Here is a 27,140-nt window from a genome sequence, read left to right as displayed (position 1 = left end):
CTGGGTCCCCCTCCTTCACTGCTGTCTGAGTCTGAGCCCCACACAGCACCTTTGGCTCTGAGCTCTGGCATCTTCAACTTCTCCTTGTGGTTGAGAACCCTCTAGTTGTTCCCAACAGTAAGTCAGGAATTCCAGTTTTTGTCATCCCTCAGTGCTGATTAAACCTATGTGATTTTGCTTATCTTTAATCCCCCATATATTGGGTGTCTCCTCCCCACCCTTGGCTTCTACCCCTTCTACCACATGTCACCATGGCTGTGTGTCTTCCCTCTTTATCGGATCTGAGGGCAGAACGTACCCTCACGGAAATCAACCAGGAGCTTCGGTTGCAGCTGGCAAAGTACAAGCAGGACTTCAGGGACCTCACAGAGAAATTCCTCATATCCCAAGCTACTTCTTACTCCCTGGCCAACCAGCTGCAGAAATACAGTAAGTCTTCGAGGTCATGATCACCAAAGCAATGAACGATCACTGTCTTCCCTCTAAGACACTGTAAGTCTCCAGGATTGGTCTCCTTTTCCCTTTGTCCTTCTGAGTTCCATTCTGACCACAATCCAGGAAAGGTAGTAGTGGCTCTTTTGCCTTCAGTTTCCTGAGGCTGGGAAAACTGAGGCACAAGGACTGGAGGCCTTTTCCAAGTTTGCAGTGATGTGTAGGGTGAGATTAGAGTTAAAATCCCAGACAGTGATTCCTGGTGCAGGCACAGGAGTGCCTGTGTCTCTCAGGAGCAAGCTAAGCTGTGTGGACTGGAGTCTTTTCTGTTCTGTATCGGATCCTGCATGCCTCTTGGCTAAACCTAAACTAATGAACTCCATCAGTTCGAGGTTCCCTGAGGTTCCATTGGCAAAGCCCTGTGCCAGTTACACTGGGGTAACGTGTGCTTAGACTCTGTAAGAAGGAGGGCATAGGATTTAAAGGAGCTTAAGGATGAGTCTGCTTCTCATTGAAACCATGGTTTCTGTGATGCCATCAAGACAGAGACTCCCTGGTGAAAAGGAAGCTGTGCTTTCTGAGTGTGCAGGTTCTCCTTCCTGAGTCCAAGAAAGCCATGTGACTCTGTGGCAAGATTGAAGGTGTTTTTGGTGAAATCAGACAATCTGCCCTTTCCTCCATCTCCCCACTTGAGCTGGGGAATCTTTGGTGATACAGGTTGACCAGGAGTCCAGGGGAACCTGAGTCTGTGCTATAAGATGTGTGACAAACATGAGGATGATGGTAAGTGGGGGAGATCACCAGCCCCAGTAAAAACCCAGGCAGAGTGTGAGGAGCCCTTTGCACCCACAGTCAGCCTGGCAATTGGAATCATTTTTGCCTGTTCAGTAAGAGCGGCCTGGCATAAGGACAGAAGTCAAGACCAGGGTACATGCACAACAAGAGCATGAGAGGAATCTTGACAACGTGTGTCTGTGTCACTTTCCTACAGTCATTTTCAATGAAGCGATGAGGGAGTCAATGACAAATGACGGACACAGAGACAAGTAAGGGGTAAAGCCTCTTATTTAAGAAAGTGAAAGGATGAGCTTTGGGGAAAGGACAAACTAAGTTTTATTTGCACCGCTCCTTATGATAGTAACAAAATTCTAGGAAAGAAATTGTGAGGCTGGTGAAGAAGAAATGTCTCACCAGGAGCCTGGTGTGGAGGTCACCAGAGCACAGTGGAAAGACGTGGACTCCGGGCCAGGCTTCCTGGGCTCACCTCCCTGCTGGGAACCTTCCTGTGTCTCTGTTTCCTCCTGTGTCTGTGTGGTGCTGTAGTAGTAAGTATTGTTTGAGTTGTAGCGAGTGCTGAGTAAATCTGACAAAGCCCTGACAGTCGTGCCCGGCTCAGTGTAAATACACTTAGTTCTTAGCTCTACTGTTCCTAATAACACAGACTTTCTCAGTGTTTGGCGTATCTCTTTAGGTCCTTATGGATTCATGTATTCTATTTCACACAAGTGTGTCCAGGTGAGTTTTATACCTTGAGACCCTTGTTCGTTCCTGAAATCCCAGCATGAGGGAAACAGCGGTCCTGTAGTCCTAGGGGCCTTCCTGACCTCACAGGAATCGCCACCCCAGGCCCTGCTCAGGGTCTCACCTAAGAGGCTGCAGGTCTTGGTTCAGTGGCCCAGGATTCAGGGTCCGTCTCAGGAGACGTGAATTCTGACTTTGTCAAAGGGCAGTTCATCCTGTCTATTTACCTTCTGTGCCTAGGAGCTTCTCTTTCCTCACCTCTACAATGGGGACTAACCTCGGTTCAGACGCTGAGGAATCAGATGTGGAAATCTCTCCATTGAGACTGGAGGAGGAGTTACATCCACCACTCAGGTGGCCTGTCCTCCTCCCTTGAAGGCAGTGACCACAGCAGCAAGGCCAGCTTTCCCTGAGGCAGTGTCTCTCTTTCCTCAGAGTGTGAAGCATGTAAGGACATCGTTGAATCTGTGCTGGGGGAGAAGCTGCTGTTTGAGGTGCGGAGGCCAGCAGAGAAGCTGGCAGAGAAGCCAACGCTTGATGAAAGGCTGAGGTAAGGAGGGCAGGGATGATCACGGCGAGCACAGGGCACAATATTATAAAATAGGTGGAGAACACCAGTTGGTGAACCATGGATTCCAGTTGTATTCAGGAAGTAATTTACTTTGCTTTTACATAAACTACTGACTTGAATCTCATTGTGAATTCACTACATTCAAGTGAACCGGGGGCACTCGGCTCATTCACAATGTTGCGCAATCAATACCTTATTTGCCTTTAAACCACACCCCCTCCTGACTGACCACATCCTGGAATCCTTCCTTGACTCTGTGTTCTTACGTTCTTTCCAATTCACACCAGCTTCACCTGCCCACACTCTATATCTGGCTGTGTGCCATTCACTGGACAGTACTTTGTGTTGCCACATTAAAAACACAGAAAACACTTTGTGTATTCTTTAATGAAAATGGGCATGGCTGAGTGAGAAACCGAAGAGACACTTCATGGTGCAGGTTAGGAAGACATTGATGCATGCATGAGCACTCAGTGGTGTCTGACTCTTTATGACCCCATGGACTTAGCCCACCAGGCTCCTCTGTCCATGAAGTTTCCAGGCAATAATACTGGAATGGGTTGCCATTTCCTGCTCCAGGGAATGTTCCCAACTCAGGGATCAAACCTGCATCTCTTGTGTTTCCTGAATTGTCAGTCAGATTCTTTACGAGCTGAGCCACCAGGGAAGACATAAGGTTATCTTTACACAAGGACAAGATGAGTGAAATGTCACAAAATCTTACAGGAGTACTTTCTGATACAGAGGAAACCTTTGTTTACCTTCTTTCTCTTTGACACAGGCCAGTCATCACATACGGAGTAGGAAATGGCAACCCACTCCAGAATTCTTGTCAGGATAACCTGATGGGCTGAGGAGACTGGTGCACTATAGTCCATGGGGTCACAAGAGCCGGACACGACTGAGTGACTGAGCCAGTCATCAGATGTGTGCCAGAATTCTGTTTCGAGGTCTCCTTGGGGATGTTCTCACAGAAATCCCTAACCGTCTTTCATCTAAGTCTTTGCCTTTTACACTTGCATCTTCTATTCCACCTAGGACGTGTGCCACACTAATTCGAAGTCAGGCAAGAGAGCTGACCCAGTTACGGCAGACACTACGGGATGGGAAAGATGACTCTGTCCTGCTCAAGCAGCACCTCGAGGACCTCCTCACCCGCAATGACCCCGACAGCCACCAGGGGCAGGGCTTCCGAGAGAGCCTGTCTGAGGGGTACCGAGTGGCCAAGCGCCTTGCCTGCAAGCTCAGTCCAGGTGAGGGGGCCACAGACCCTGATAGCACTGATCCTCTCCTAGGTCCCCAGTTGATAAGGTGAACACCTCCACTAGGAATGTGTATCAGATTTCCTGTTTCGTGTCCTATGTGGGGCTATGTAGGAGCAGGATTGTCTAAGAGGACAGAGGAGAAGTGCACAGAGTGGACGTCATCATGTCCCAACGGTCTGCTTCCTCCCTGATGGACCATGGCCACTGGGGCAGGAGGCAACATCCAGCCAGCATTAAGGCACAGAAAGGAGGAGGTGACAGGAGGCAGCTTGTTAGAGTCAATAGAGCCCTAGACAAAGCTTGAAGTTCCCAGGTTCCAGGCTGAGTGCTGTGTTCATAACTATGTGAGAATGATTACTTTTCCTTATGTTAGTAACTGTTCTCATCTGTAAAATGGATGAAATAATCTGTTGATGGTAGCTATAGTGATGAAATTTTGGAATATTTACAAATACACTGCAGAAAAAAGAAAGCCCTTCACTTTGTGGTGTTGGATAAGGTACTTGATAGAGTTGGACTTGGCATTGGGAAAATGGTTTAAACTGGAGCACTCACTTTCCATAGAGAGACTTTCCCAGATAACACGCAAAAGCCACATTGAGGAGCCAGGATGTTCCCAGATGGAGGAATGTGGACATGGTTGTTCTCCTTCGAGAAAGGAGGGCATCTTGTGGGACCTGGGAAGCTTTATAAAGGCTGTGTCTTTGGCAGAATTTGTGGCAGGATGGATGATACATTTGTAGAAGTGGAGATGGAAGATGGACAATGTGAGGTGATATAAGGAAGAAAAGACAATTTAAATGTTTGCCCAATTTCAAGCAGAGGGTGTCCTGAGGATGATCTACCAGTTTAGAAACAGACTGCCTGCTGGATCAGAAATCCATGCTTGGGCAGTTGTTTAAAGACAATGCATTAAAACTTCCATACAGTACTAACTCATACATAGATATTTATGACTCTGTGACCATATGAGTCCCTGTGATTGTAGTGGGTGAGGTGACTAGAAGCTGACTGGACACTACTGATTTTGTTTGCAGAAATGTATGAAGATGAAGAGGATGAACAAGCACAAGAAAAACTAACCCCCAGGTAACAATTAACTATCAGTTCAGTTCAGTCACTCAGTCATGTCCGTACTCTTTGTGACCCCATGGACTACAGCACACCAGGCCTCCCTGTGCATCACCAACTCCCGGAGTTTACTCAAACTCATGTCCATCGAGTCGGTGATGCCATCCAGCCATCTCATCCTCTGTCGTCTCTTTCTCGTCCCTCCTTCAGTCTTTTGTAGCGTCAGGGTCTTTTCAAATGAGTCAGCTCTTTGCATCAGGTGGCCAAAGTATTGGAGTTTCAGCTTCAACATCAGTCCTTCCAATGACTATTCTGGACTGATTTCCTTTGGGATGGATTGATTGGATTTCCTTGCAGACCAAGGGACTCTCAAGAGTCTTCTCCAACACCACAGTTCAAAAGCATCAGTTCTTCGGTGCTCAGCTCTCTTTATAGTGCAACTCTCACATCCATACCTCACTACTGGAAAAACCATAGCCTTGATTACATGGAACTTTGTTGGCAAAGCAATGTCTCTACTTTTCAATATGTTGTCTAGTTTGGTCATAACTTTTCTTCCAAGGAGTGTCTTTTAATTTCATGGCTGCAGTCACCATCTGCAGTGATTTTGGAGCCCCCCATAATAAGTCTGGCACTGGTTCCACTGTCTCCCGATCTGGTCCCATGAAGTGATGGGACCAGATGCCATGGTCTTAGTTTTCTGAATGTTGACCTTTAGCCAACTTTTTCACTCTCCTCTTTGACTTTCATCAAGAGGCACTTCAGTTCTTCTTCACTTTCTGCCATAAGGGTGGTGTCATCTGCATATCTGAGGTTATTGATATTTCTCCTGGCAATCTTTATTGCAGCTTGTGCTTCGCCCAGCCCAGCATTTCTCATGATGTACTCTGCATGTAAGTTAAAGAAGCAGGGTGACAATATACAGCCTTGACCTACTCCATTTCCTAAATGGAACTAGTCCATTCCATATCCAGTTCTCTAACTATTACTTCCTGACCTGCATACAGATTTTTCAAGAGGCAGGTCGGGTGGTCTGGTATTCCCATCTCTTTCAATATTTTCCACAGTTTGTGGTGATGCACACAAAGTCTTTGGCATAGTCAATAAAGCAGAAATAGATGTTTTTCTGGAACACTCTTCCTTTTTCCATGATCCAGCAGATGTTGGCAATTTGATCTCTGGCTCTGCTGCTTTTTCTAAATCCAGCTTGAACATCTGGAAGTTCACAGTTCATGTATAATTGCAGCCTGGCTTGGAGGATTTTGAGCATTTCTTTACTAGCGTGTGAGATGAGTGCAATTGTGGAATAGTTTGATAATTCTTTGGCATTGCCTATCTTTGGGATTGGAATGAAAACTGACCTTTTCCAGTCCTGTGGCCACTGCTGAGTTTTCCAAAATGCTGGAATATTGAGTGCAGCACTTTCACAGAATTATCTTTTAGGATTTGAAAGAGCTCACCTGGAATTCCGTCACCTCCACCAGCTTTGTTTATAGTGATGCTTCCTAAAACCCACTTGACTTCACATTCCTGGATGTCTGGCTCTAGGTGAGTGATCACACCATCGTGGTTATCTGGATTGCAAAACTCTCTTTTGTACAGTTCTTCTGTGTATTCTTGCCACCTCTTCTTAATATCTTCTGCTCTGTGAGGTCCATACCACTTCTGTCCTTTATTGAGCCCATCTTTGCATGAAATATTCCCTTCGTATCTCTCATTTTCTTGAAGAGATCTCTAGTCTTTCCCATTCTATTGTTTTCCTCTGTTTCTTTGCACTGATCACTGAGGAAGGCTTTCTTATCTCTCCTTGCTAGTCTTTGGAACTCTGCATTCAAATGGGAATATCTTTCCTTCTCTCCTTTGCTTTTCGCTTCTCTTCTTTTCACAGTGATTTGTAATGCCTCCTCAGACAGCCATTTTGGTTTTTTGCATTTGTTTTTCTTGGGGATGGTGTTGATCCCTGTCTCCTGTACAATGTCACAAACCTCTGTCCATAGTTCATCAGGCACTCTATCAGATCTAGTCCCTTAAATCTGTTTCTCACTCCGCTGTATAATCATAAGTGATTTGATTTAGGTCATACCTGAATGATCAAGTGGTTTTCCCTACTTGCTTCAATTTAAGTCTGAATTTGGCAATAAGGAGTTCATGATCTGAGCCACAGTCAACTCCCAGTCTTCTTCTTGCTGACTGTATAGAACTTCTCCACCTTTGGCTGCAAAGAATATAATCAATCTGATTTTGGTGTTGACCATCTGGTGATGTCCATGTGTAGAGTCTTCTCTTGTGTTGTTGGAAGAGGGTGTTTGTTATGACCAGTGCGTTCTCTTGGCAAAACTCTATTAGCCTTTGCCCTGCTTCATTCTGTACTCCAAGGCCAAATTTGCCTATTACGCCAGGTGTTTCTTGACTTCCTACTTTTGCATTCCAGTCTCCTATAATGAAAAGGACATCTTTTATGGGTGTTAGTTCTAGAAGGTCTTGTAGGTCTTCCTAGAATTCTTCAACTCAGCTTCTTCAGTATTACTGGCTGGGGCATAGACTTGGATTCCAGGATATTGAATGGTTTGCCTTGGAAACGAACAGAGATCATTCTGTCATTTTTGAGACTGTATCCAAGTACTGCATTTCGGACTCTCTCGTTAACTCTGATGGCTACTTCGTTTCTTCTAAGGGATTCTTGCCCACAGTAGTAGATATAATAGTCATCTGAGTTAAATTCACCCATTGCAGTCCATTTTAGGTCGCTGACTCCTAAAATGTTGTTCACTCTTGCCACCTCCTGTTTGACCACTTCCAATTTGCCTTGAAACATGAAGCTAACAATGCAGCTTCCTATGCAATATTGCTCTTCACAGCATCAGACCTTGCTTCCCATCACCAGTCACATCCACAAGTGGGTGTTGTTTTTGCTTTGACTCCGTCTCTTCATTCTTTCTGGAGTTATTCCTCCACTGATCTCTAGGAGCATATTGGGCACCTACCCACCTGGGGAGTTCATCTTTCAGTGTCCTATCTTTTTGCCTTTCATACTGTTCATGGGGTTCTCAAGGCAAGAATGCTGAAGTGGTTTACCATTGCCTTCTGCAGTGGACCACATTTTTGTCAGAACTTCCACCATGACCCTACACGGCATGGCTCATAGTTTCATTGAGTTAGACAAGGCTGTGGACCATGTGATTAGATTGGGTAGTTTTCTGTGATTGTGGTTTTCCATCTGTCTATCAGGAGCTGGTAATGTGTAGGGAAAATATGGACAGGGTCACACAAGAACAATAAGTACCTCAAGAGAGTCACATGCCGGAAGTGCTTATGGTGTAATTGACTTCACTCAACCCACATGGAAATGTCCCTGTAACTTGGTTGTCTGCTGTCTCTGTGCTACTTGTATGTGTGACCCAAGGCGAATGCAGCACCCTTAGGATTTCATATACACACAGAGAGCGTCTGTTCTCTTCTAAAGGAAGTCCAAGTGAGATAAATATTTGTACACAGTTGTCTTAGATCCTTGGAAGGAAGGTAACTAGCAACGGAATTAGTAAAGAAGCAACTAGAAAAATTAAACACCAGGACAACTGTCCCAAAAAAAAATTGGTAGTCTGTGACAATAGTAAGTGAAAGAGGCCTTGGAGGACTTTCAGTTCCTAAAGCGAAGGTAGTAACATCTCAGAGAGTCTATAAGCTTTAATATCTACATTCACTTCACTGTGCATACTCAGTTGCTCAGTTGTTTCTGAATCTTTGTGACGCCCACGGAGTGGAGCATGCCAGGCTCCTCTGTCCATTGCATTTTCCCATCGAGAATACTGGATGGAGATTGCCATTTCCTTCTCCAAGGGATCTTCCTGACCCACGGTTCGATGCCACATCTCTGCATTGGCACGCAGATTCTTCACCACTGAGCCACCGGGGAAGCCCTTATTCACTTGGCTACTTCATCTTAAATTCAACTAGGACCCGGGGGAAGCACTTGGTGTGGAAGTTCATTTGTGCTTCCTGTTCCTGAAAGGACCACCCTGGGATGGTTGAGTCTCCTTCCTCATCAGAGGTTTGTGGCCAGTATGTAGGGTACCTGCTTTTCCCCCTCTCCCATCCCCAGACAGACACACTCTGCTTCATATAAGAGAGGACAGTTCCTTCTCTCTTTAAGGGGCCTGCTCCTTTCCTCTCTGTGACCACTCCCCATGCCTCCTGTCAAAACCAGCCAGAATGGCTTGGGGTCAGATCTTCTTCATTTAATTTTCTGTCATTCCTTTCCCATCTGACACAGCATGGAGCTGCAGGAGGTTGAAAAGAGGGAAGTGCCTGAAGAATCCAAGGATGAATGTGGTTTGATGCCTTCAAGTCTCCAAGGAAGTTCTGACAGCCACCAGCCTTACAGTGATGACAAATTTAAATTTAATGAACTGGAAGTAGACCTTGGTCAGGATGGAGCGTGTGGTTGCTCTCATGCTAAAGAAGATGAAATTCCAACCAAAATCTCAGGTAGCCCCCATATTATTTCTCCTCACAAGCTCTGTAGACCAAAGAAGGTCATCTCTGAGGACAGGTTGCATAGACACATCTCAGTTGAAACCAGGAAAAAGGGTCTATTCTGGAACACAGACATCAGGTGGGTCAGGGAGCTTGCATTCTTCTTTTTGCTCCGGGCTTGTCTCTGTCATCCTGACCCCAGTGTCAGGCATTTGACCCAGATCACTTGTGACAACTCTCAACCAACTCAGCTGGAAATCCACAAGAGGGGTCTGTCAGAACTAGTTTGGAGCCAGTGTGTTGTTCCCTGCAATGATCTAATTTTTGTAAATGTTCCTGGCCTCTCCACAAATGATGACAGACTTGCCTCTTTATAAGGAGAGGTGATTTCCAGGTTTTGTTTTACTGCTCTCAGCCCCAGTCTCCCTTTTCTCGATGTTGGCAGGTCTTAGCTAAGATGTTATCTGACACCAAGACAGAGACAACTGTACCACTGCCTTGCTTGGATGTTTCCATGAAGCAAGGCTGGGCTCTGGCAGTTCCTCCAGCTTCAAATGCCATGGTTTCTGTGTAGCACCAAAGATTCCTTTTGATTTGAGGGTTCATACAATTCACTGGGCTTCCCTTCTGGCTCAGATGGGAAAGAGTCTGCTCGCAATGCAGGAGACCCAGGTTCAATCCCTGCATCATGAAGATCCTCTGGAGATGAGAATGGGACCCACTCTAGTATTCTTGTGTGGAAAATTCCATGGACAGAGGAGGCTGGTGGGCTGTAGTCCATGCGGTCACAAAGAGACAGACACTACTGAGTGGCTAACGCTTTCACAATTCCCCTGTCACTCTAGTCTCAAGTATAAATTCCTCTAAACCATCAACAACCACATAATCTGATGGGACTAAGCAGTACTATAGAAACAATCTAGAAAATAACTCAGCTCATTTTCTAGCATCTCTGTGGAAAATACATTTTTAAGTGCTTATACAGACTCAGAACAAAGGATGTTGGGAGAGATACCAGATCAAGCAGCAAATTTCCTCAATGGGTCTGGATGCAGTCCAGTCTAATTCTCATAAGACTTAAGTGTCCTAGAATATCTTTGCTAAAGAATTATGTTCTTACAATGAAAATATTAATGTCCTTGTTGTATATGTGTTTACTGAGTAGATACGTGTGAGGTCTGATTTGCTTATTATGACCTGCTGTCTCTGAATTTCCTACTAGACAATGAAAATGATCACAAGCAAGTGAGTGGACAAGAGCTCACATTTCCCAGGTAATTTGAAGATCTGTGGGCTGTGAATGTCAGTGGTGACAGCAGGAAACCTCAGATCAGAGAAAAATAGAAAGTACTCTGTGTAACTCTTTCATCTATTCATTTGACTGCAATTATCTCATTCACAGGGTTGTCATTTATGTTTCTCAAGTTTGTGCATTTCAGTTTTTTAATCCTTCAAGTTTAGCAGTGGACAGTGAGCTGACCCAGGTGGAATAACTAAACCTGGGATTCCCGTACTCATGAGTTTTCTCCTGAGTGGTTAAAGGAGGGGGAGATCCTATGGGTCTTACACTGGTTTGGCATCAGCCTGCTGCTAAATACTGTATTTCAAGGGAAGAAAATAGAACGATATTCATATTACAACAAAATATTGAAAAAATAGTTCTTGAAGGCAGAATGTCTAGTCTATAACTCCTTTTTCTCCAACTCTGAAAAACTGATTTTGAAGCTGTATTTGTGCAAATAAAAATTTTAATTGAATGGAAGAGTCCAAACTCAAACAAAACTTTAACTTCTTAAAAGCTGTGTTCACTTGGACACAGGATATCCAGATCAACACAATGTGTGCAGAAAAGTCTGAACCACTGTCCCGGTCCTCTGTGTGTGCTGGGGGTCAGGACGTCAGCGTGCAGGGAAAATCCGTCTCCTCCTTCAACCGCTGGTTGTGTGCCCAGTGCCCAGAGTACCTGCTGGCTCTCTCCCACCCCATGGCAGCCACCCTCCACTCCACATCAGGAGGAGTTACTTCCCTCCTTAAGGGGACTGCGCTTTTGCTTTCTGTGACCACTCCCAATGCCTGTCATCAAAATCAGCCAGATAGCGTGGGGTCGAATCCTCTCAACCTTCTGTCATCCCTTCTCCATCTGGTACAGCGTGAACCTGCAGGATGATGAAGAGAAGGTGGTGTTCCAGCAATCCCAGGATGAGTGTGTTTCAGTACCTTCAACTCTGCGGGAAGGTTCTGCCTGCAACCAGCCTTCCAGTGATGGGGAATTTGCATTTGATGAAGAGAATGTGGCGTCTGCCGTGGATGGAGCCTGTGGCTGCTCTCAAGCTGAAGAGGATGAAATTCCAACTGGTCTCCCAGGTAGTCTTCAATGTGTCTGCTAGTCTACTCTGGGAGAATTATCCCCTTTGATAGACCCTGGGCTTACATACTGAAGCCTGATTTGAACCAGACTCTATATCTGCATTTAAAATAAGACATTCTATGAACGAACTTCTCTAAGTTTCCTGTCATAGTGGTCCCTGTGGTAAACCACTCTGCCCAAGGCGGTTCTGCCAGACGCACGTGTACCTCGGCAGTCGTGGCACAGGAGGTGCCTCTCAGGCTTCCTAATTTTGAATGAACCTCTTATCTCACGTGAAATGCTTTAATTTTCATTTCTGGGTAATGTCCCTGAGTTCCTACACCTGTCCAAGGCTGTTGGCATTCTTGTTTATACCTTTGGAGATCTCACTACTTTGGTTCACTTCTATCAACCCATGGTCTCTCTCTTTTCCTTTGACTTACCTTGTTCGAAGTCTTCTGAAACCAGAAGGTAAGCCACACTGTCTTCTTTGGGTATGTTTCTCTGAGGTAAGGCAGGGCTGGAACTTCCAACCTGATGAATGGCCGCTGTTTGCAGCTTTGAGATTCATTTGACTTGATGGTGTGTGGGTTCCACTCCCATTATATCTCAGTGTGTAATCACTTATCCCATTAATAAACAACATTTCAGATGAAAAAAGCCTGAGTGTTATAGCAGGCTGTGGATGTAGCTAAGTTGTTCCCCAGGAACTGTGGGGAAAAGGATGTATTTAGCTGTTTGCACAGACTCAGGACCAGGATACTCTGCCAATGACATATCATATCAAGGACATTCATCCAATGGCTCAAGAAGGAAACCCAGTGCCTTCTTATGAGGCTCTTTCTAGGGCCTCCTGTATTATTTCTGTCTCAATAGCCTGTTACCACATTGTGAAGACAGACACAGGATTGGGCGTTTTTGAAAGGTATTTGCCTGATATAACTCTTCTTTTAATTTATTTGCAGAAAACCAGAATGATCACGATGACCTGAAAAGCCCAGAGGTGGTTGCCCCGAGGTAAGTTTGCATATCTGTGGGCTCCTATACAGTGATGACATCTGCAGACCTCTGATCCAGGGAAAAACAGAAAGTGCTGAATATATTGTGTCGTCACTTTTGCCCACCACTATTATCCTATTTCATAATGTTCTCTGCTTTCACTGTGGTACTTCTATTGTTTCCCATTTCTTATTTACTTGTCAAGTTTAAATCCCAAGTCCGTTGACCCAGGTGAACTAAGTCAGAGTGCTGTTTTTGCACTCAGTTTTTATATCAGGTGTGGTTTACAGAGTGAGATGCATATCTGCTTTCTGTTTGGTGTTAGCATGCTGGCATGCGTGCCATAGTGATGTCAATGCAATGTGAATGGAAGTGTGAGAGCCAGTGTTCTCTGTCCCTGTATGTGAGGCGTGACTGTACCATCAGAGGGAATTCAGTCTGTTCATCAGCCTGTTATTTGGCCAGAACACTGAGCACCTGCTGCTCTTTCTCTCTTCTGCCCTGTAAAACCTCGCTGTGTCTCACGCACAAAACAGAGTTTTCTCTCTGTAATGGATCAGACCCTTGACGTGCTTCACCACTCAAACATTCCATCGAAACCAGATAGGACTCTACAGTTTCTCCTCAGTCTTGGCTTAATCTTTTGCCCTCCCTCCCCGACCAGGTTCAGCAGACAGCTGCCACAGATGAGAGAGAATGGTGTCCCACGGGACTCTCTGGATGAATACTATCTGACTTACTCGGTTCTTCCTGACCTGTCAGACTCCTTCTGGCCTTATAGGAGCAATGCCATCTTCTCACCTGAGGACGTGGATGTCTCTTATGCCCGGGATGTAACCAGTGAGTATTTTCTTGTGATAGACCTCCACCTGGATGCCCAGGTAGACTCTGTATTCTTTGTACTCCTTGCCTCTGGGGTGCTGAGATTTGTCATCCCTGTTGGAAGCTCTGTAGACGTGATTTGAATTAGACTCTGTGGTAGAGTTTTAAGTACAGACATCAGGTGGGTCTGGGAGCTGTGCTGTCTTCTTCATTCAGGTGAAGCCTATGAGTCAGGCCCCAAGTTAGATCATGGACCCACGGCTGGTGCGACACACTGACTCACTTGTATGTGTGCAGGGGTCCGGAGATGACTGTATTTTTCCTGATTCCTACGCAATGTCTCCACTTGCCCACAATGCTCCCATTTCCATACCCAGTTGTCCCTTGAACTTCCGTGCCTTTCCAGAGATGCTCACAGCCATAATTATTTGTTGCTTCCCTGGTGTCAGTGCTGTCATCCCCAGGGTTTGTCTCCTCTAAATTGCTTGTCTTAGCAAGCCAATCATCTGGACCCCAGGATGCAAAGAGCCCTCCCATCACCTTGCTTGTATATTTCCATGAAGCAAGCCAGAGCCCTGGCATTTTCCCACCCCATGAATGACTGAAGGTTCCATGTAACAACTAGGATTCATGTGATTTGAGGTTTTCTTCATTCCACTCATCATTCTGCTAAGGCAGTCAGTATATGATGAGAAAAGCCTGAGTATTACAGTATTCTGCCAGAATGCAGGTGGGCTATTCCCCAGACTCTGTGGGGAAGATAAATCTTTAACTTTTTACTCAGTCTTGGAAGAGAATACTGTGGTGAGGATATACCAGGGCAGGGAGATCTTGCCTGATGGGTCAGGAAAGCAAACCAAGGAGAGACTGAGATCCAATTTGAGGCATCTGGAATATCCTTCTTAAAAGCCTATCATCAAAAAAAAAAAAAAAAGCCTATCATCTCACTGCTGATATTGTTGTCCCTGTGGCAGAATACTGGACACTGGACACTGGATTATTAATTTACACAGTGAGATCTGCTAAGTGTTTCTCAACTTCTCTGAATTTATCCATAGAAAATCTTGCTGATCTTGAGGACGAGGAAGATCAAGACATCATCTCTTCTAGGTAACCATGGAGAAACATGGGTCTAACATCAGTGGTGACACCTGGTCATCTCACATGCAGGGGAATCGGAAAGTGCTGAACATGCCTATTTCTTCCATTCAGACAACCACAAATTGTCCCTGTAACAAGGTTGTCTGTTTTCACCCTTTATGAATCCCTCTCAATTATAGTAAATTGCAGTCAGTTGCAGAGAAGGCAATGGCACCCCACTCCAGTACTCTTGCCTGGAAAATCCCATGGATGGAGAAGCCTGGTAGGCTGCAGTCCATGGAGTCGATAAAAGTCGCTCAGTCATGTACAACTTTTAGCGACTCCACCTTCACTTTTCATTTTCATACATTGGAGAAGGAAACAGCAACCCGCTCCAATGTTCTTGCCTGGAGAATCCCAGGAGGTGGAGCCTAATGGGCTGCCGTCTATGAGGTCGCACAAAGTTGGACGTGACTGAAGCGACTTGGCAGCAGCAGCAGCAGTCAGTTGAAGCAGGGCTACTGATCAGCCACAGGATTTCTTGTACTCCTCTGTTTTCTCCTTTTTATTAAAACCAGCATGTGATACTTATCTGCCTCTGCCACTCTGGGTTATGACCTTGGCAGGTATTTCACGGCACGGAAAGTAACTAGGAAAAACAGTCATGTCACATTGCATACTTGAAAAATTGGTCTTGCAAACGCAAGATATCTAGGAGTCTATTATGCTGCCAGTGCTGGTGTTCATTTGTATGCAGCATGTAAATTTCAACAAAACTTATGTTGTATTTGAAGTCACCTTGATGTTCTAAGGACGTGTGTGACATGACTATGTGTCCTGGGGTGGCTCATCTCCTTCCTTCTGAACTCATTTCGTCTCTGTGCTCAGAGCATCTCATGCTCACTCTCCCTCACTCTCTTTCCCTTTGCAAGCGCCTTCAGGCCCCAGATGGGAATTGTGGGTCAGGGGGATTGTTGTACCTCCCTCTAAGGGGACTCTCCATTTGTGTTTTGCAACCTGTCCCTTAACCCTCCCATCAAAACCAGCTATGGCTCCAGGTTGACTAATTCCTCTTGTTTAACCATGGGCTCTCCCAACCCCACAAATCTCAGTGTGGAGCAGCTGGTGGTAGAAGAGAATGAAGTCCAGCCGGACTCACTGGATGAATGTTATCTGGCTGCTTCTGTTGGCCATCATCTGGCAGGCTCCTGTCATCCTTATAGAAGTGCCTCCTTCCCAACAGAGAGAAGAGAAGTTTTCTTGGCTCTAGATGTAAACGGTGAGTACTCCCAGGCAGCTTCTTAGGCTCAGGTTGATTAGAACTATGTTCTCAGTTTTAATTTTTAGAAGGCATCACGAGCCTTTGCATTCTTCTTGCCCCAGACTGCCCTCTGTCACCTGAACTCATCTCATCAGCACAGCCTTGTGGTAGCAAATCAGACCAGAGAAGGCAAGTGGAGGGATAAGGGCAGAATCTCAGCTACCACTGTCTCACCTGCAGGAATTTGTGTAACAGAGCTCTTTTTATCAAGATAAGAATCCTTATAGTCATGAAATTTTGTTGCTAATTTTATTTCTTGAATAGTTTCTGGCAAGCTCTCTGACTTTGCATTCATGATTGCAGTCTGCTCCATATTTGTAATGCATGTTATACTGTCCCCAGCTCCCAATTCTTACCCCTGGGCTGCCTACCTCCCTCTGAAGCATTTAGATACGAGATCCTGAACATCAAATCTGCCTATGCCCTGTAATTTCCAGGAAGCCAAATATATGTCTGTGTTGTTCCATCCTCTAGAAATTCCCGTGTGTTTCATCCTTTATGCAGCAAAAAGGAGTCTTCCATGTGTGGGTTATAGTTTCAATGTTTTACACAATCTCAGTGGTATAATCTCATGGAAACTATCCATAAGCTGTGTATATGATAGGGGTATTGACCTAATTTATGAGCCAGGTCTCCTTGGGTAGCAGTTCATAGGGTGTGGAAATTAAAACCTAGTATGAAATCCTTTGGGGCTATTTTTTTTACTTTTTCTTTAGGAGATGCATTTTTATTGTTAGGAATTTGACTCATAAGATCATCTTGATAAATGAGGAGAAACTCCATTATGTATCAGACTATATCTGACTTCTTTAAAAATGATATTGGGCATATAAATGCTGTCCGTCAGTCATTTGGTGCCTTTTCACATTGGAAGCAGTTTCTTTCTTATTTCCCATTCTTCCCTGAGGAGCAGAGAAGCAAAGGCTTTCTCAGGATCACAGTAGTTCACAAACCAGAAAGGGAACACACGGTTATTGTGTGCCTGTTGTCTGCCAGGCTGCTTACTAAGCGAGCTCCAAGTGCACCACAACCCCTTCAGCCTCCCAGGCACCCTCTCAGGGAGCTGTGGTGCCTCATGGTGGAGCCGAGGGCACTGAGGCTCAGCGAGGTGCCTTCACTTGCCCTGGATTCCGGGCCACTGGCAGGTGGGACACTGACCTCTCCTGGGCCTGACTCCCTGGCTCTGGCTGTGTCCTCTCCTCTCAGCAGTTGGACCATCAGTGACTAAGAGAGGATGTTGCTCACCTTTTCCTTTTTGCCCTGAACCAAATCATTTGCAACTATCTTAATCTTCAACAGAAGTTGCCAGAGGGCTGCAGAGAACCCTGTGGTCCCTCACTCAGATCTGCCAGCTCCCAAACCCTCTGTGCACTCTGTCCCGAGACCAGAGCCCGTGGCTCCTGCAGCCCCTCCAGGTGGAGCCACAGCTCCACAGGGCTCTCTGGAGAATCAGCCAGGATGAGAGTCCGTGCCTCTCCCCACCTCCTGCCCCCAGGTCACCTGCTGTCATGACGGGTCCAGGTAGACTTTGAATTTGGCTGTGCTGAAGCCATTAAAAAACTGTGGAGCTCTATCTCAGAAGCACTGACAGCCGGGTGTGGGTTCCTGTGAAGAGGATGAGTGAGGCTCAGCCTTGTGTCTCAGATGTGTGTTTGTGATGTGTGTGATATGGCCCAGGCCTGGGAGTCCATTGTTCACAATGGGCCAGGGAAGGCCACATCCCCACAGATGGATTGAGATGAGTGAATAGAATATCTAATCTATGCAGGGATCCATCCTGTGTCTTGATTCTCATGATAACCCGAGGACAGTGTGGATAGCTATTATGCAGCCATGTGGGTGCAAGTCATCAGCTCTACCCCGTCCTCTCTGTACAAGGAGAAACCCTGCAGAAACAACACAAACACTTGATTCTTAAATTACAAGTTGATCTTCTATTGGAGGCTTTCCCCCACACTAACAATAATGGGCAGTATTGTTGATGTTTGATAAAATGTTTGGTTATTTTATATTCTGTCAATGCAGAGAATATTCAAAGCATAGCTTATAAAAACCCATTCTCAAGAAAGGACAAATAAAATTAGATGATGAAATTACACAATGATAATTAAAAACAATCCTAGACATTGATTCAAAATAATATTAGAGAATAAGAGGATACGTAGTTTTGACAGTTCTTTCAACCACCAAACGTTGTACAAGGATTTACCCTTCAGCCCAAATGAATTATCATAAAATCTGATTAAGTGTCCTAAAATATGATGATTAGTGATTAATGAACTTTGCCTAGTGAAATATGAAGGGCACACCAGACTGAGAGAAGTGCTTCTGGAGAAAGCCCTGGAAGCTCACAGAGGCTCCTGGTACAGGCCTGGGGTCAGAAGGGGGCCAGCCTGAGTCCTGGGAGGATTTGCAGTGGGAGTTGTGGGAAGTGATGTTGCAGAAGAAAGAGGGACTAGAAGACAGGAGCACTGGAAAGGCGGGTGAGGAGGTTAGATTTGTGTAGCAGGGAAGGGAGGATGAATTTCCGTAAACTGAGGGGCATGTGATGAAACAGGATTGGGGGGTGATAAGACAGGTGAGCTTTGAGAGTGTGGAGAGGACTGAATCAGAGAAAGCAGTTAGAAGGAGGTTGGATGAATCTTTGATGAGAGTCAGACACAGATGCTCTCTGGAAGACTAAGAGATAACAGGTACATGAGAGACAGTTACAGAAACACACCTTGTGAGGGGGCGGATGCATAAGCAAGAGGTGAGAGGAGAGCCCCCCAGCAGTGTAGAGCAGCCCTGGGGGCCGTGACCTCACATGAGCCTGACCTGGACCAGATGAGGGTACGTCACGTCTTTGGTTAGCCCATGTTCTGAGGATATGTACTCATTTCACAGTAGAAACATAAGCAGATTTCATTAGCAGCACTGTCCAGGCACCAGTGGAGGGACGTGTATTGAAGGAGTATACGTATATTATCTCTCTAAAGAGACACAAAGGTGTTCCCAATAGGGTCTCAGCCCTCTCCCCCACTAGTTCTAGTTGCTAATACCATCCATCCCCACTCTGCCCCATGTGGGAATAGAGTTTATTCTGTATATACATGTATGGGTGAGTGGAAGGGTAGACAAAATTTCAAGCAAGGAAGTTCAGAAGTGTCTGGAATGTACTGTATTTTCTCAGCTCAACTTCTAGTGGTACCTGAAGCCTTCAGGCCAAATGTCTCTCCCTGTTCTTTTATTCCTGTGGGTATATATTAACAACTCTTTCTCCCCCATGCCTAGAGGCCTGTCTAGAACCTTCTCTCTAGGCTACAAGACTAAGGCTAATAACAGAATAAGAGGCCTGACCCCCTGTGTCACCCAAACCCTCTAGACTCAAGTGGGTGATTTCTCATTTCAAGAAATTGCAGCCTAGCCCCTGCCTTCTCAGCACCCCAGTCACAGCCATAAATATGGCATCTTCTTCACACTGACGTCTGCCTTTGCTGTCTGGGGTATTGGGTGGTTTCACTCATGGGCTGGGACAGCAGAAATGGGAGTCTGGGAGGGCTTAGCAAGGAAAAGCTTCCACTGGTCCTACTGAACCCTCTTTTACTTTCAGGGGACACCTGGGAGGACTGTCACCGGGGACCTGTGAGTTTCCCAGGGTCAGAGGTGCCAACTTCACAGGCACAGCTTCAGGAAAGCACCCATGTGACTGACTGTCTGCAGTGGCAGCTGGACCAGCATTTCGACTGTGGTGACAGCAAAGCCATGCTTGGTCTTTCTTCCACCAACTGGGGCTTTACCTCCAACCCTGATTCTGGAAACCAAGGACCACTCTTTCTAGGTAAGAAAGAAAAGGGGATTAGGAAGCTCTGGTCCATGTGCTGGTCATCACAAAGCTGTGGGTGGAGGAGGCAGTGGTCTTCTCCCACGCCCACTGTCAGCCCAGTTGAAACCTGTGAGACTCTAACAGTGTCAGGTGATCAAGAGCCTGGGACTTAGGACCAGCTCAGCCTCAGGCCCTGGTTCAGAAAATTCTTGCTTGTTTAACTGAGCCAAGTTATTTATCTTCCTAGGTATTTGCTCTGTCCCTCATCTGAACTCTTGAAAAATTCTATCTCCTTTGCATATTGTTGGGAATCTTAAACAATATAATGTCCAGGGCATCTGATTCGCTACAATTTGTTTGATAACCACTATGAATATATAATATCTAAGTATTGTGTCTTTCTGGTGCTTTAACACTTACAAAACGATTGCACAATGGTTGTTTATGGTAGCATAAGCTTTATAGTCTCCACTTTTTCTAGACCCCATCTTCCCTGGCTTTCGGAGAAAGGTAGCTTGTCCAATATTTTCCTCTCCTTTCAACATCCGTCATCAAGGCAATTTACTCTATTGGGTGCTCTCAGTAACAGTGTATTGGTGGTGGTTTAGTCACTAAGTCGTGTCCGACTCTTGTGACCCCATGGACTGTAGTCTGCCAGGCTCCTCTGTCCATGGGATTCTCCAGGCAAGAATACTGGAGAGGGTTGACATTTCCTTCTCCAGGGGATCTTCCCGACCCCGGAATCAAACCTGGATGTCCTGCCTTGCAGGCAGATTCAGCAAGAATAATTCAGCAACACTGTATTAGCAACATTCAATAGGGGTGTAAACACTGGCCCTGCAACTCAGTCCCATGTTTGCTTTTCATATCCAGTTTCTTTTCCTTATTTTTCCCTCATTTTAAAATAAAGGGCGACCCTCATTCTTGAAGTGCACCCATCAGTCTCTTTTATGACACTCCATTTAATTCATTCTTTCCACTCATCTCCATGTCAGTCTCCTCTGGGTCCACCTCTGTTCAAATTTCCTTAAAAGAGCTTCCAGACCCTCACATCCATTTCATCTGGGACATATTCATCCTTACCCTCCATTGCTCTCCACATCCTCCACTGGAGCCTGGCGCTACCTGGCGCTCATCCCCCAGGCTGTGGCCTCATCTGAGGAATGAGGAGAGACCCACGTCCTCAGGTGGAGCTGAGATGAGAAGGAGCCCCCTTGTGGCAGCATGGAGAGTCTCAAGGAAAGCGCTCAGGGAGGGCAGGGATGCAGAGCCTGACAAGAGCCACTAGGTCTCGTGGTGTTTGTTGTCTTCTCTTCCCTCTCGTCTCTCCTTGTGCTTGGCCTCCCACATTCCCAGCCAGGACTGAACCCCACTGGCTCAGTCACTGTTTCCTGCTCACCTTCCATGGAGACCTGAGCAGGAATCCAGGCTTCACAGCAGATTTTGCAGCCAAGGGTAGTTTTAATGCCCTTTACTTTCACACCCCTTCACACTGTGACTCCCACCCGCCCCCCGCCATATCTCCTAGTTCCTGTCACCAAACAGAGTTTCTTGCTCATTCTTCTTATTTTTCTATTTTCTTTTCCAAAGTCAACTCATCAGGAAGCCAACAGAATGATCCATTCAATAGCTCGAATCCTTCATTCATTTATTCCATCACAAACACACTCACTTGTGAGGTTTCTTCCATTTTATCATATTGTCTATGCCTTATTTTAATTATGTATAATATCATATGTAGTGTGTTTACATTATATGAAGTGTATATTGATGCACATTTAAAAGTTTTCCAATTTAGACTTCCCCACTTCTTTTCTCTCATGAGGTTTTCCTTCAGCTTTGACTTTGCTTCATCTCTTCCCTCCCAACAGTACAAACTGCATCCTGTAGGTGTTTCTTGCCTCTGTCTTTTCTACCTAGGAATTTTTTGTTGTCATCCATTTCATTTTTCTTGCTCATTTATGGCATTTGGAAAGATGTTTGCCCTGTGGCACACTTAACAATACTGGGTAGTATAAGGAAAGTCAGCAAAAAAGAAAACACAAAAATATCTCCATGTCTTCACCTACCCATGGGCTTTCAGATGACCTTTCATGTTCCTGCACACTTTCTGTACCTGATGTCCTTCTTGGGTGGAGGAGTGAGTCTTTGTAAATCATGAATAACAATGGATCCTGTTGGCTGTGGTTTTATCTTCAGAGCTGGGTGCTTCCATCAGCATGAAGAACCCTCCCAAGCTGCAAGGTGAGGGCTCCACAGCAAGCACACATGAGCATCCAGTCTGCAACAGGATTAAGGGCTTAAGTGTCCTGAAACAGAAGAGCATCAGAAGAAAACTGCTGTTTGGCAAGTGGAGACTAGCCTGCAGATTCCCTGGCCTTCAAGCGTAGGGTACAGAGGTAATCCCATGCACTTCTTCCTTATGCTCTTGATCTGTTATGGCTCAATCTCCCACTAATTTTTCTCTTCCTCGTTTATTCACTCAACAGCTGACACTACCTCTGTGTGGTCTTTCCTCTCTTTTGGGGGCTGCCACCCTGCAGGGCCCTTGATCTCAGTGTCGTGTTTCCACTCTGACCTCTACTGTTTCTTCACTGCTACCGTCCTCACATTCCCTCTGACCTTTTGTATTAGCCACAAGGAAGCCCAGATCCATGGTCCTCCTCATCAGAATAGCAGCATTTAAGCCTCTGAAAACGCTGGCCTTAAACCACACACATTCTCCGTCTCTTCACCTTACTTTCCCCACCCCTGCCTCCACGTCCACTGCCTCTTTCTTCCAGGATCACGTCATAAGGAATCACTCGCATGTGAGTTGGCTTCTGGAGAAATGAACCTAGGACGGCCCTTAACCCTCAGCTTTTCCACCTGAATAAGAAATGCCAGAACTGAAGGGAAAAGCCTTGATTACTAAAATAAAATAAGAACCTGGGTCATAGGTGGGCATGCTGGACTGGCCCGAGTCATGATTCCCCTCAGCCTCTGATAGGCGGAACTTTGCTAACGTGCAGGGGGCTTCCAGGACCTCACTGGAGCTGGCATTCGGTGGAGGGCAGTAAATGGCCCACTAAAGGATATCGGGGAAAAGGAGATACAGAAGCCAGGTTTTCAAAATACACAGAGCATGAGATGGACAGGCATTCAGACCTCTCCAGTTTTACTCACATTATTCCTTCTCCATATTAGTAAAAGCCCAGAAAAATGAACTGAGTTGAAATCTGAGGCCAGGGAATGTAGGACAGCATTATACTGAATTAACTTTGGGCCACATTTATGAAGACCCAGGGAGCTACACAAGAATACGAGATAATCATTGCTTCAGACAATCCAATTGAGAAGGCCAATTATTTATATGCGAGTAACAGAGAAAGACCAAAAAATCTTTAGGCCAGTGGAGAGACGTCCATATTGGACTAGAAGGAGGAAATAAAAAGAGTGGTGTGAAATAGTGTAGGTCTAGTGAGTAGTTCTAAATCATGCTATTGTAAAATGAAAACGGATTGAGTTTTGAGCTAACATGAATGCCTTAACCCAATCCATTGAAATTCTGATTTTAAAGTTCTGGGGATGAGGTTTGGATATCAGTATCTTTCAAAGCTCTGCTAATATGCATCAAGGATTAGAAGCACTGTGGGTCTGATAGGATATAAGTAACCAATATGGCAGTGGCCTATGAGTGGCTGCTTCCTAAAAAAGCTGAATATCAACAATTAAGGGAATTTGCATTCTTCTCTCAACAGAACTATTTGTACAGCCTGAAGAAGATAAAAGAGAAAAAAGGAGACGTAGATAGTTAAGTTAGATATATAATCTCTCTGTTTGGATTCAAATTTCTCACAATTTTCATAGTGCAAGATTTAAAAAAAAATTACATAGAACCCAAAGTATAAAATTGACCCTCCCCTTGCCATAAGAATAAAATTTAGTATTTCCTCTTCTGCTGTTAAAATGCAACTTGCAGTTAGCTATTCACTAAACATGTTTCACAGACTACTAACTGGCTCAGAACAGCAGGTTCAACAAATTTTTTTTCATTGAATATATTCTTTATGCAAAAACCCCATAATGAATATTAGGCCTTATCCTGCTATAGTTATCCTTTTACATACCCTTCTATCAGTTCAGTTAAATTGCTCAGTTGTGTCCAAATCTTTGCGACCCCATGGACTACAGCACGCCAGGCTTCTCTGTTCATCACCAACTCCCAGAGCTTGCTCACACTCACGTCCATTGAGTAGATGATGCCATCGAACCATCTCATCCTCTGTCGTCCCCTTCTCCTCCTGCCTTCAATGTTTCCCATCAGGGTCTTTTCTAAGGAGTCAGTTCTTCACATCAGGTGGCCAAAGTATTGAAGTTTCAGCTTCAGCATCAGTCCTTCCAATGAATATTCAGGACTGATTTCCTTTAGGATGGACTGGTTGGATCTCCTTGCACCCCAAGGGACTCAAGAGTCTTCTCTAACACCACAGTTCAAAAGCACCAATTCTTTGACACTAAGCTTTCTTTATGGTCCAACTCTCACATCCATACATGACTACTGGAAAAACCATAACTTTGACTAGATGGACCTTTGTTGGCAAGTCACGTCTCTGCTTTTTAATATGCTGTCTCAGTTTATCATAACTTTTCTTCCAAGGAGTAAGTGTCTTTTAATTTCATGGCTGCAGTCACCATCTGCAGTGATTTTGGAGCCCAAGAAGATTAAATATCTCTCTGTTTCCATTGTTTCCTCATCTATTTGCCATGAAGCGATGGGACCGGATGCCATGATCTTCGTTTTTTTGAATGCATAGTTTTAAGCCACCCTTTCACTCTTCTCTCACTTTCATCAAGAGGCTCTTTAGTTCCTCTTTGTTTTCTGCTATAAGGGTGGTGTCATCTGCATATCTCAGGTTATTGATATTTCCCCTGGCAATCTTGATTCCAACTGTGCTTCATCCAGCCCAGCACTTCGCATGATGTACTCTGGATAAAATTAAATAATCGAGGTGAAAATATAAAGCCTTGACATATTCCTTTCTCAATTTGGAACCCGTCTGTGTTCCATGTCCAGTTCTAATGATGTTTCTTGACCTGCATACAGGTTTCTCAGGAGGCAGGTAAGGTGGTCTGGTATTCCCATCTCTTTAAGAATTTTCCATAGTTTGTTGTGATCCACACAGTCAAAGGCTTTGGCCTAGTCAAGAAAGCAGACGTAGATGTTTTTCTATGTTTTTCTATACACTAGCATAAAATACTAGGAGAGACTCTTTCTTTGAGAAAAGTTTGAGGAAAAGGTGATGAAAATTCAGTATAACTAAACTGAATGCTCTTTCACTTCAGAGTTTTATTTGTGTAGATGTCAAGGATATTCCTAGAAATGCCTTAAGGTAGATCCAGCATGAAATGAAATCACCTTCATAGCATTTTGGTGTCCATGGGATGCGAATGGCTTGAGACACAGTTACACTCCCTGCTCTCTTTTTGCTAATTTTATTTTGAGTTTCCCCCCTTTCCATTCATTCCTCAGTCTCTTTGGAGCAGGATTTCCCTGGAAAGCCTTATTCCTGTCCATGAGGATGACCAAACAGCCTCTATTAACTGTTGACTCCTCCAGATTGGAGATTTCCTCTTCTCCTCTCCCTTCCTGCAAATGTATAGGAAGGACCTTGTGGCCTGGGTTGTCAGTAACAAGTCATGTGGTTTTGGATAGTCCTTAGATCCTTGAAAACATAGCTCCTCCTCTGTGAATTATGGAACTGGACTTGGATTCGTTCTGAGGTCCCTATGGGTGCTCACAATCCAGGACTCTCTGGTAGCCTGCTTCTCCTCCTCAGAAGGCAGGATGAAGAGGTAGAAGAGGGTGTCTTTCTCAGTTGAGGGTCCTCTGCTCCCATAGCAGTCTGTTTCTAATTGTGTATGAGGGATGCTCGGCATGTCCATCCCTGAACATGTGGGAAAGTGTACAGATGAAGGGGATTCAGGGGTGAAATGACTGTTGAGGATTGAGTGGTGGGAGTCCATTTAAGGCTCAGAAGCAGCTTTGAGCTGAGATATCACCAAGCAAGGTGGGGTGAGGACTGGGGTCCTTAGATGCTGCACCACAGGCTGGATGAAAGTTTAGGGAGCTATTCCTTCTAACTCATGGATCTCACTTTTCTCTCCAGCCAGCCTGTGGCTCTCCCTTCAGCTCGTCCTGTCAACAGGAGCTCTGTCTGCCCCTGGCCCCAGTCACCATGTGGCCATCCCTCCAGGCTCAGCAGGACCTAACAAACACTCACGTTTCTTCTCTCTCTCTCTGTCTTTCACAGATACCAATTATTTTAGGAACTAAGAAAAGATATTGTCAAGTTGAGAAACCACACTATAAAATTCCCTTTTCCATTTGATGAAAAACAAAATCTACAACAGCAACTCAATTTAAACCTCAGCAACACTGGAGGGATCCTTTCCTGAGAATGAACATCCCAACCAACAACCACTCTCCACACCCCAAGGGACAGAATTGATGGGAGTAATCCCAGTCATCAGCCTCGGAATGTAATCCTCAGTAAGGTGATCAATGCTTTGATGGACACACAGTTTGGAAAGACCTTAACTCTTGCTCCTCTAAATATCCATCCTCCACACACCAGCATGGGAACAACTGCAAGAAGACAACATATCAACCCGGTCACTCTTTGCCACCAGATGGACTGTGCTCAAAGCATTTACTATGCATTGTTCTCGCTGAAAGTGTTCATCCTGTGTTTAATGTTGAGGTAGATATCAGATAACTGCAGAATTTAGACCTTTGAACCAGACAACTGGCCTGTCTTTCTTCAAACAGTCGATGTTTGCACCAAAAAGACAACAGAAAGGAGAAGAGATGTTTTAGGTCCCAAAGAACTAAGAAGATTGTGTTACTTTATTTCTTTAGTCCTTCGGAACCTCAAACATCTCCTCTCCTTCCTGTAGTTGTCTTTGATGGTCGTGACATTGACTTCTTTGCAGAGGATAGGTCAGTTGTCTACTCAAAGGTCTACATTTCGCAGTTGTCTGATCACTTCCTCATGATTAATTCGGGTGAACCCTTTTTGCCAAGAACACCGTCTAGTGCCTGCTGTGAGCTTCCTAGTGCAGCCTGTGGAGGCTGAGCGTCCACTTCACCTGTCACCACTATTATTATTCCAGCATTGAACACTGTTATGCAGAGGCTTGTAAGATCCGTTCACTGAAAAGACAGGTTTTTGTGTCTGTAATGAGTAATTTGATTAGTGGTATTTTGAGAGTGTATGAATATTGTATTATATGAATATTGTATTATATGATGCTCTTTCTGTAAAAATTTTACCGTCCTTTATTGATCCCTGATGTGTGTCAGTTATCATATCTGTGGTATTGCCAGCTTTGTGCTGTGGAAAAGACAATCCCTACCCCTAACACATTATTAAAAATGTTTTTGAGTTTCA

General features: G+C 45.0%; 1 protein-coding gene across 1 annotated transcript; it reads left to right on the top strand.

The window, feature by feature from the left end:
* On the top strand, positions 1-27,140 carry LOC139180168 (NBPF family member NBPF4-like). The gene is made up of 11 exons (XM_070781627.1): positions 1-429; positions 2,389-2,503; positions 3,563-3,777; positions 4,827-4,878; positions 9,131-9,472; positions 11,483-11,697; positions 12,646-12,697; positions 15,628-15,860; positions 19,495-19,722; positions 21,907-22,106; positions 26,001-27,140. The coding sequence occupies exons 1-10, from the start codon at positions 252-254 to the stop codon at positions 22,095-22,097; spliced, it is 1,821 nt and encodes a 606-aa protein (XP_070637728.1). The 5' UTR covers positions 1-251; the 3' UTR covers positions 22,098-22,106; positions 26,001-27,140.

This window comes from Bos indicus, chromosome 3 (genome assembly GCF_029378745.1).
Source record: "Bos indicus isolate NIAB-ARS_2022 breed Sahiwal x Tharparkar chromosome 3, NIAB-ARS_B.indTharparkar_mat_pri_1.0, whole genome shotgun sequence".
NCBI classification, from domain to species: Eukaryota; Metazoa; Chordata; class Mammalia; order Artiodactyla; family Bovidae; genus Bos; species Bos indicus.
This window is presented reverse-complemented; position numbering and strand designations above follow the sequence as displayed.